This window comes from Strix uralensis, chromosome 31 (genome assembly GCF_047716275.1).
Source record: "Strix uralensis isolate ZFMK-TIS-50842 chromosome 31, bStrUra1, whole genome shotgun sequence".
In the NCBI taxonomy this organism is placed as follows: Eukaryota; Metazoa; Chordata; class Aves; order Strigiformes; family Strigidae; genus Strix; species Strix uralensis.
The window spans coordinates 2,830,368-2,839,347 of NC_134002.1; the positions used below are offsets into that span (position 1 = coordinate 2,830,368).

Consider the following 8,980-nt stretch of genomic DNA (forward strand, 5'->3'; position numbering starts at 1 on the left):
TCAGAGATGTTTACTGGGGAGGGGAGTTTTCAACTGGATTCCTCTGCTCTCAGCAGCATCCAATTTCCTGTCAAGGGAACAGCTGGGTGTGACCCTCCTGCAGATTCCAGAGGTGCAAGCCCAGGGCAGCTGAGAGCAAGTCTGGTGGACAGCCTGGCTCTCCTCACTCTGCACTAAGGCTCTGCCCGTTTGCACCCCCGCACTCTCCATGGAGCACTTGTAGCGCAGCAGCAATGTCCAGGCTGTCTGCCTTCAGAACGCACTCCTCAGGTAGGACAGGGCAACAGGAGCCAAAGGCAGAAGAGCAAAGCCCCACAGCTCTGCTCTGCAGCCGGGGGCCCTGGGAGGGACAAGGCTGAAATCTCTTGGATTTCCGGAGTGGAGTTAAGCAGCGATGACTGTGGGTTCCTCTCTGCCTGTTGGGGCACAGCAGGACTGACTCCTGCAGAGCCCCCAGCAGAATCCCGGGATGGAGCTGCAGGAAGGTCTTTCTGGAAGGACAGAGGCTGGGAGGGGTGGGGGTACTGTGAGAAATGAAGCAAGTTTTGCCCAAACAAGTCAATCCCAACCATTCACTAACTTTTCCTCCTTGGACAGTCCCTAATTTGCAGTGGCAGCAAATGTCCAACAGCAGCTCCATCACTGAGTTCCTCCTCCTGGCATTCGCAGACACACGGGAGCTGCAGCTCTTGCACTTCTGGCTCTTGCTGGGCATCTACCTGGCTGCCCTCCTGGGCAACGGCCTCATCATCACCGCCATCGCCTGTGACCACCACCTGCACACCCCCATGTACTTCTTCCTCCTCAACCTCTCCCTCCTCGACCTGGGCTCCATCTCCACCACTCTCCCCAAAGCCATGGCCAATTCCCTCTGGGACAACAGGGCCATCTCCTACTTGGGATGTGCTGGCCAAGTCCTTTTCTTTCTCTTTTTTATCTCAGCAGAACTTTCCCTCCTCACCATCATGTCCTACGACCGCTACGTTGCCATCTGCAAACCCCTGCACTACGGGACCCTCCTGGGCAGCAGAGCTTGTGTCCACATGGCAGCAGCTGCCTGGGGCAGTGGGTTTCTCACTGCTGTGCTGCACACGGCTAACACATTTTCACTACCTCTCTGCAAGGGCAATGCTGTGGACCAGTTCTTCTGTGAAATCCCCCAGATCCTCAAGCTCTCCTGCTCAGACTCCTACCTCAGGGAAGTTGGGTTTATCATGTTTGGTACCTGTTTAGTTTTTGGATGTTTTGTTTTCATTGTGGTGTCCTATGTGCAGATCTTGAGGGCCGTGCTGAGGATCCCCTCTGAGCAGGGATGGCAAAAAGCCTTTTCCACGTGCCTCCCTCACCTGGCCGTGGTCTCCCTCTTTATCAGCACTGGCATGGTTGCTTACGTGAAGCCCCCCTCCTTCTCCTCCCCATCCCTGGACATCGTGGTGTCATTTCTGTACTCGGTGGTGCCTCCGGCAATGAACCCCCTCATCTACAGCATGAGGAACCAGGAGCTTAAAGAGACTTTGAAGAAGCTGATTCAATCAGCTCTTTCTCAGCACCATTAACCTGCCCATGTCTCTTCAGAAGTGATTTCACGTTCATCACGGGAACCTCTTGTGCTTTGGCCATTTTATATCTGATAACATTGTTTGTCCATGTCTGCACCCACTTCACTTCAACAGAAGCATGAACCAGCCTGTCTGACCCAGGGGGTCTCTTCTCATGTGTCTGGCACGATGGTACATCTGGCCTCCCATGTGGCATCTCTGAAATAAAAGGGGATTTCCTCAATGTCTGGAGATTGGGCTCTTCTTGCAAAGCTGAGGTCAGGCTGAAGAAATTGCCCCCACAAGGCCATGCTGCTTTGCTCAGGTTCTCCATGGGAGGAGGGCATGGCGCGATGTGTTAGGGAACAGGCCTGGGCTGAGCCTTCCCCTGTGGGTGCCTCGCAGATGGTGAATGATCACAGGGATCTGCCTGGGACTGTCACCCCATGGCTTTTAGGCACCAAAGCCCACTCACTCTGCAGAGCAGCACCACCAGCTCAGGGCCCTGTGCAGAGCAGGGACAGGGTTGGAGTGGCAGGTCAGGTCACTATGGAAACATTTCAGTGGTGAAAGACTCTCTGGGGGCACGGACATCTCTGGAGAAGAGCAAAAAAGAAACTCAGTGCTTCCATGGGGAAATAAATGACCAAGAAAAACCTATTTCTCTTGGGGCAAGTTTCTCTATTGCTGGGGTAACTGGAGAAGCCTGAAGTGCCTCTGGGACAGTAGTCTTTCCCAGGGAGAGGGGTTGGCACAGAGGGGCTTGCTGGGAGTGGACAATAAGGATCCCTTGGAGACAGGAGCAGGGGATACAGGGAGACACTGGCCTCTGTCTCCTCATGCCATGGGTGGCCCTCAGCCCTGGGGCTGATGGGGAGGCTGAGACACCTCTCATTTCTTCCTTTACTCCCCACACTTGGATGGACCTCAGAAAACTACCATGAGCCTGGAGGAAGCACAAACCTCCTGGGCTGAGATCCCATTGCTGTAGGGGAAACAGAAGGGTTTGTGGGACACATGGGATTGCAGGGAGAGAGAGGTGTGTGTGTGTCAGTGTGTGTGTAAAAGGCAGCAAGAAAATGGGAAGTAGCAGCGGGTGGGAGTGCATCACACTGAGGTGAAATATGTTGAGTTTTGATTTTGATGCAGGAGAAGAAAGAGGAGAATGTGCAGTTCAGTGCTGGGACAGAGTATTCAAGTGAGTCTGGGGGCTGGGACATCTTTGGTGATGGAGGAGTATTAGCAGGGATTTAGAAGAAGCTGCACAGGTTATGGGGATCTCACATACTTTGGCAAATCTCAGAAAATGAGCTTTGTGTTTGAAGAAATATTGAGAACAGAGAGTCATCAGTAAATGCTGGGACAGCATGAGGTCAGAGTGAGGTGCAGAAGCAGGGGTGGTGGTTAAGATCTGCAAAGGATATGGGCAGGCATAGGAAAGTGTGGGACAGCCTGTGGTGGGGATGGACCCTTGGTTGAGGCTGGGACCCCCAACAGAACTGAAATCCTCATCCTTTCAACTATGGCTGCTGTCTTTTCCACTGAGGACCCTGAGAGGACACCAGTTCCTACAGCCACAGAACTTTATTGCCTCGTCCCCCACCCTCCATAGAGCCTGGGGGGAGTCCTACTGCTGTCCTGCATTGGCATCACACCCCCCTGCATCTCACTGCCCCCAGGAAGAGCCCTGAGCATCCCAGCAGGGAAAGGATCCTCGTTCCCAGGGGATGGGCGTCAGGGCTTGAACATCCTCTTGATGAAACACATCAAGGCCTTTCACAGTCCCCTGAACATTTGATTTGCAACCCGTAAGCAGTGCCTCTGACTTCCTGCTTCCCCAGATCCCAGGGACAGGAACCTTGTCTCCTCATTCCCTCCCTGGCCTCTTCAGTGATGGCCCTCGCTGGGGATCACTGACACCCTCAGAAACTTGGAGGTTTGCTGCTGACTTTCCCTTCTCTAGAGGCCACTTCAATCCCTTTTCAGGACCTGCAGTTCAGGAACTCGGCACCAGAGGGCTCATTAACATGCAAATCCCCCTGACAAGCCAAGTCTCTGGGCATCACTTAAATTCCTCACTTCTGAAGTGGTTAATTTGAGAGGTTTCAGGCGTGCAGGCAAAGTGAAAAGCTTTCAGTCCTAAACGTCAATAAGAAACAATTCATTCTTTTCCACTCCTTGTGTTTCTGCTCACACATTAAGTGACATCAGCAAACTCCACTGGATATTGATCCTGAGCATCTGCTGATAGAGGCTGAACATGTCGGGAAGCCAAGACCCTCTATGTCAGACACTCTGTGGGCAATCTTTGTCCCTGCCTCCAACTCCACATTTCTCTCATCAGCCCCCTGGAACTTCCAGCACCTTTGTTCAGATCTGAGCTTTCTCCACAACATGCTGCAGCTGCATCTTGCAGCCCTTTGACACCAACTCCCACCTGCTGTACTTGGAAAATGATCTGCATGTGGACACAGAGGGTGTTTAATTACCAAAAATCTAAATCAACGGAAGGCATGCTTTAATATAATATAAAATACACTCCTCTGTTGTATATTAAGTCCACCTTACCTCCTCTGAAGGCCACTTGCCACAGTGGAGATGGATTTAGGCCAAAGGAAAGCACATTATTTTGTCAAGCAGACACCCCAGGAACCCCCAAAGCACCCCCTGCCCCAGACTCTGTCCATATTCACTCACAGACACTCACACCCTGAAGTCACGAGCTCCCTTGAGCTTCCCATCTGCATCCCATCCCTTCCCATTCCCATCTGCAAACCCATCTGTTAAACAGGACTGGACTCAGCATTGGCCCCTGGGGGTCACCACTGGTGCCCTGCTCCCAAGGGGACTTTGTGCTCTTGGCCATGGCCTTCTGGATCCGGCCATTCACCCTGTTTCCAGTCCACCTCACTCACGCCTATCAGGGTGTGACGGGATGCAGCGTGAAAAGAATTGTTAATACGGAGGTGAAACACCTTCCCTGCTCTGCCCTCATCCACCAGCTGAGGCATCTCATTGCTGTGGTGGGTTAACCGTGGCTAATCACCAAACTGCCACCCAGCTGCTGGCTCACTGCCTCTCCCACCCCAGTGGGATGGGGGAGAAAATACAAAGAATGGGAATGAGAAAGCTGCTGGGTGGGGACAAGGACAGGAAGATCTGCAGGTGAGACTTAACTTGGGGAAATAACCTCAGTTGTTTTCAGTTAAAACAGAGACTTAATTACAAATTCATGTATTGCTGAAAAATTACAAATATTAGAACAACATCTTTCCTCTCTGCTGTCTCAGACTCAGCTTCACTCCTTCACTTCAGGCTCCTCTCCCCCATCCTGAGCAGTGCAGGGGTATTTGGGATTGGGGGTCACAGCCAGTACATAGCAGTTTTTCTCTGCTTCTCCTTCTTTCCCACAGTTTTTCTCTGCTCTGGCACTAATCCTCCATGGGCTGCAGGGAAGATCTGCTCCACCATGTAACACCTCCTACTCTTTCTCCAACATTGGTGTTCCTCCTATTGTTTATCAATGTGTTTGTTCCCTCCACCTCTACCTGTCTGGTGTTTTCTGCCCTTTCTTGAACATGTTTTCACAGAGGCACGACCAGTTTTGCTGATGGGCTGATCTGTGTCCTGCCTTGAGACCATTGTGGAGCTGGAAACAGATCTGTCTGGCACAGGGCAACCCCTGGCCTCGTCCCACAGAGCCACCCTTGCAGCCCCTCCAGCTACCAACCCCTTGTCACATACACCCCATAGAGTCACCCACTGTGGAAAGGGGAGGCGAAAAGACTTTTTTTTTTTTTTTTTTTTGTTGCTGTTGAACTAAGTTTCTTTTGCTATTCTTTGTTGGCTATTAAGAAACAACTTCCTGTGAGTGTGTGTGCAGCCACTTCTCCAAATAGAGCAGGTGGGAATTGGTGGAAATGAGCTGCAACCTTCAGCTACAGACAGAAAGACTGGATCTGGAAAAGCCCAGGGGGCTGAGAAGAGAGACCTCAGTGGTGGGGACATAGTGACAAAGGTTGGCCATAGAGTGTGTGACCTCACTGAGCTTGCTTTTCCTACATGATTTTTCAGACTCCGTCAGGGCACACACAGGGTCAGTATCAATTGGAGAATGCAGGTATTTCTTGATCTGGAAGGTGAACACTGAAGAAAATAGCAACCGAAATATTTTATCATTCTTTAATATGTAAATCATTCTTTTTTAGGCTACACTCTGGAAATGTCTCTACTTGCAAGAATTGAAGAATTAATAAAAATTATGCACAGAGACGTTGCTTCTTAGAGGACATGGCTGTCTCCCCCACAAGCTGTCCTACAGTGTGGAAACAAAGAGCTTCACTCCACAGTCAGAACTCAGTATAACTGTTCAGCAGGGATTCTTTTTTCGCAGCACTGGGCAGCACTGGGGATCGCTCCACCACAAGTGCCGCACTTACTAACAAAACACTGACTAATATACACAAAAAGCACACATATGCATCAGATTTCTTAGAAAAGGCAGTCTGATGCTAATGGGTTCTTAGATTTCATCTACATAGTCTGAGCATGCGTAGTAAACATAGAGTGAGGGTCTCCTCCCCTCCTTAGGGGTCCACACAGTCTTCCTCACACTGTCCGTTAATGAACTTTAGGTTTCTCGTGTCCATACATGGTCATAGAGTGACCTCATCCGTCCTTCAGCTCCTGTTTGTTCCAAGGAGGTCAGTTCAGACCAGCTTCCAGTCGCTTATCTTGACACTGACGTCTTCTTAGACACTTGTTTTCTTTAGGTTCCTGCTATTAGGTATGTACTCAGGGAGTTTTTCAGACTCTCCAAGGTCTGTCTTATCTTTACTAGGCAAGGAGTTAAAGGTTTCAAAACATCTTACAAGTGGGTAATGACTACAGAGGGTAGTTAGGAAAAACTATAAATGAAATTACATACATTGCTGTAAAGTATGGGAAAAATAAAAGCTACTAAGACACAAGTGATGGTTAACGTTAAAACTAAGTGTCCTACTTTACAGGTCCCTGTACATTAGCAATTTCTTGTAGCAACTTCCCTTCAATTGGGGCCTGACAGGATTCACCCATGAGGGCTGAGGAAACTAGCTGATTTCATTGCAGTGCCATTAGTGGTTATTTAAAGATCTTGGGGATCAGGAGAGACTCCGGAGGTGTGGAAGAAAGAAGTGTCAGACCCATGTCCAAGAAAGGTGAGAAGGAGAATCCAGGGGATCCAGTCAGACCTTCTGCCATAGCCTCCTCCTGACAAAGTTTGGGCTAGATAAGTGGAAAGGACGTGCATTTAGAACTGGCTCAGTGGCTGAACCCAGAGGGCTGTAGTCATGGGCACAACGTCCATCCAGAGGCCAGTTGCTAGTGGTGTGCCCCAGGAAGCAATGAAGAGTGTTAAACTTGTTCATTCTGTGACCTAGATGATGGGACTGAGTGCACCCTCCAGAAGCTCGAGGATGACACAACATTAGGGAGGAGTGGTGAATGCACCAGGTAGTGTCACTGTCATTGAGAGGGACCTGGACAGGCTGGTGAACTGGGATGAGAGGAACCTCACAGAGGTCAACAAAGAGAAATGCAAAGTCCTTCCCCTGGGGAGAAATAAACTCATGAACCAGAACATGCTGTTTTCTGAGTGACTGGGAAGCAGCTTTGTGAAGAAGGACCTTGTGGTCCAAGTGAACAACAAGCCGAACACGTGCCAGCAGTGCATGCTTGTGGCAAGGGTGGCCACCAGCCTCCTGTGCTGCATTAGGAAGAGTGTTGCTGGGGGTGGGGGCAGTTATCCTGCCCCTCCACTCAGCACTGGTGAGACCACTTCTGGAGTACTGGGGCCAGTGCAGGACTCCCCAGTATGGGAAAGACATGGACTTCCTGCAGGAAGTCCATCTTAGGGCCAGTGAAGATTATTAAGTGATTTGAGCACCTCTCTAGTTCCCTGAGAGAGCTGGGACTGTTCAGCCTGAAGACAACAAGACTCAAGGGGGATCTCATCATTGTGTACAAATATTTGAAGGGAGGGTGTAAAGAATCACAGAATCACAGACTGGTTGAGGTTGGAATGGGACCACTTGAGATCATCTGACCCAAACACCCTGCTCAACCAGGATGCAGAGCCCAGAACTTCCCTGGGTAACCTGTGCCAGTGCCTGGCCACAGTGAAAAAGCATTTCCTGATGTTCCCAGAGAATCCCCTGTGTTCCCTCGTGTGCCCACTGCCTCTGGTCCTGTCACTGAGCACCACTGAAAAGAGCCTGGCTCCACCTCTGCTCACCCTCCCTTCAGGGGTTTCTAGACTATAAGAAAGTCCCCCCTGAGCCTTCTCTTCTCTGGCCTAAACAGTCCCAGCTCTCTCAGCCTTTCCTTACATGTGAGGTGCTCCAGTCCCTTCATCACCCTTGTGTATGTCCATGTCTCTCTTGTACTGGTAAGCCCAACACTGGACTCAAGACTCCAGGTGTGGCCTCACCAGTGTTGCATAAGAGGGACCAATCACCTCTCTGTGCCTGCTGGCAATGTTTAGTCCACTGCAGCCGAGGATGCCATTCACCCTATTTGCCCCAAGGGCACATTACTGGCTTCGGTTCAACCTGGTGTCCACCAGGACCCCCAAGGCCTTTCTGACCAAGCTGCTTTCCAGTTGGCTGCCCCCAGCATATACTGGTGCATGGGGCTGTTCTTCCCCAGGGGCAGGACTTTGCGCTTCCCCTTGCTGAGCTTCATGAGGTTCCTCTTGTCCCATTTCTCCAGCCCGTCGAGGTCCCTCTGGATGGCAGCACAATGCTCTGGTGTATCAATCCCTCCTCTGCCCCATCTTCCACCTCATTAAGGAAAATGTTAAACAGGACTGCACCCAGTATGGATTCCTGGGGCACACCACTCTCTGCTGGCCTCCAGCTTGACTTTGCCCAGCTGATCACGACCCTCTGGGTCCTGCCATTCAGCCCCTTTTCCACCCCCCACCCAGTCTGCTCATCCTGCCCATACATCGACAGGTTCTCGGTGAGGTTCCTGTGGCAGAGAGTGTTGAAAGCTTCCTGAAGTCCAGGCAGACAATATCCACTGCTCTTCCTTCATCTACCAGGCCAGCCACTTCATGGGAGAAGTTTATCAAGTTGGTAAGCATGTAGTCATGCTGACTACTCCTGATTATTTTCTTCTCTTTAAAATGCCATCACCTTCTCAGCAGTCAAGGGGAGGCAGACTGGCCTTTTGGTCCTTAGTTCCTCCTTCTTGCCCTTTTTTAAGAGAGGAGTGACATTTGCTTTCCTCTAGTCTCCAGGCTGTTCTCCCAGTCACAATGCATAATCAGAGATCATCGAGGTTTTCCTTGAAATGACATCTGCCAGCTCCCTCTGCACTCATTGCTGCATCCCATCAGGGCCCAAGGACTTCTGTATCACCAGTCCATAGCCAGTTTGGCCGCTTCACCATCACGTCAG

The 8,980-nt window shown here is 50.8% G+C and overlaps 1 protein-coding gene across 1 annotated transcript in view; it reads left to right on the forward strand.

The window, feature by feature from the left end:
• The window catches only part of LOC141936078 (olfactory receptor 14A16-like), a 41,710-nt gene extending 33,131 nt beyond the window's left edge, over nucleotides 1–8,579 (forward strand). Inside the window, exons 2-4 of the mRNA XM_074852803.1 lie at nucleotides 943–1,535; nucleotides 1,944–1,946; nucleotides 8,436–8,579. Coding sequence (XP_074708904.1) covers nucleotides 943–1,535; nucleotides 1,944–1,946; nucleotides 8,436–8,579 — 740 coding nt within the window. The remainder of the gene's footprint in view (nucleotides 1–942; nucleotides 1,536–1,943; nucleotides 1,947–8,435) is intronic.
• The last annotated feature ends 401 nt before the right edge of the window (nucleotides 8,580–8,980 follow it).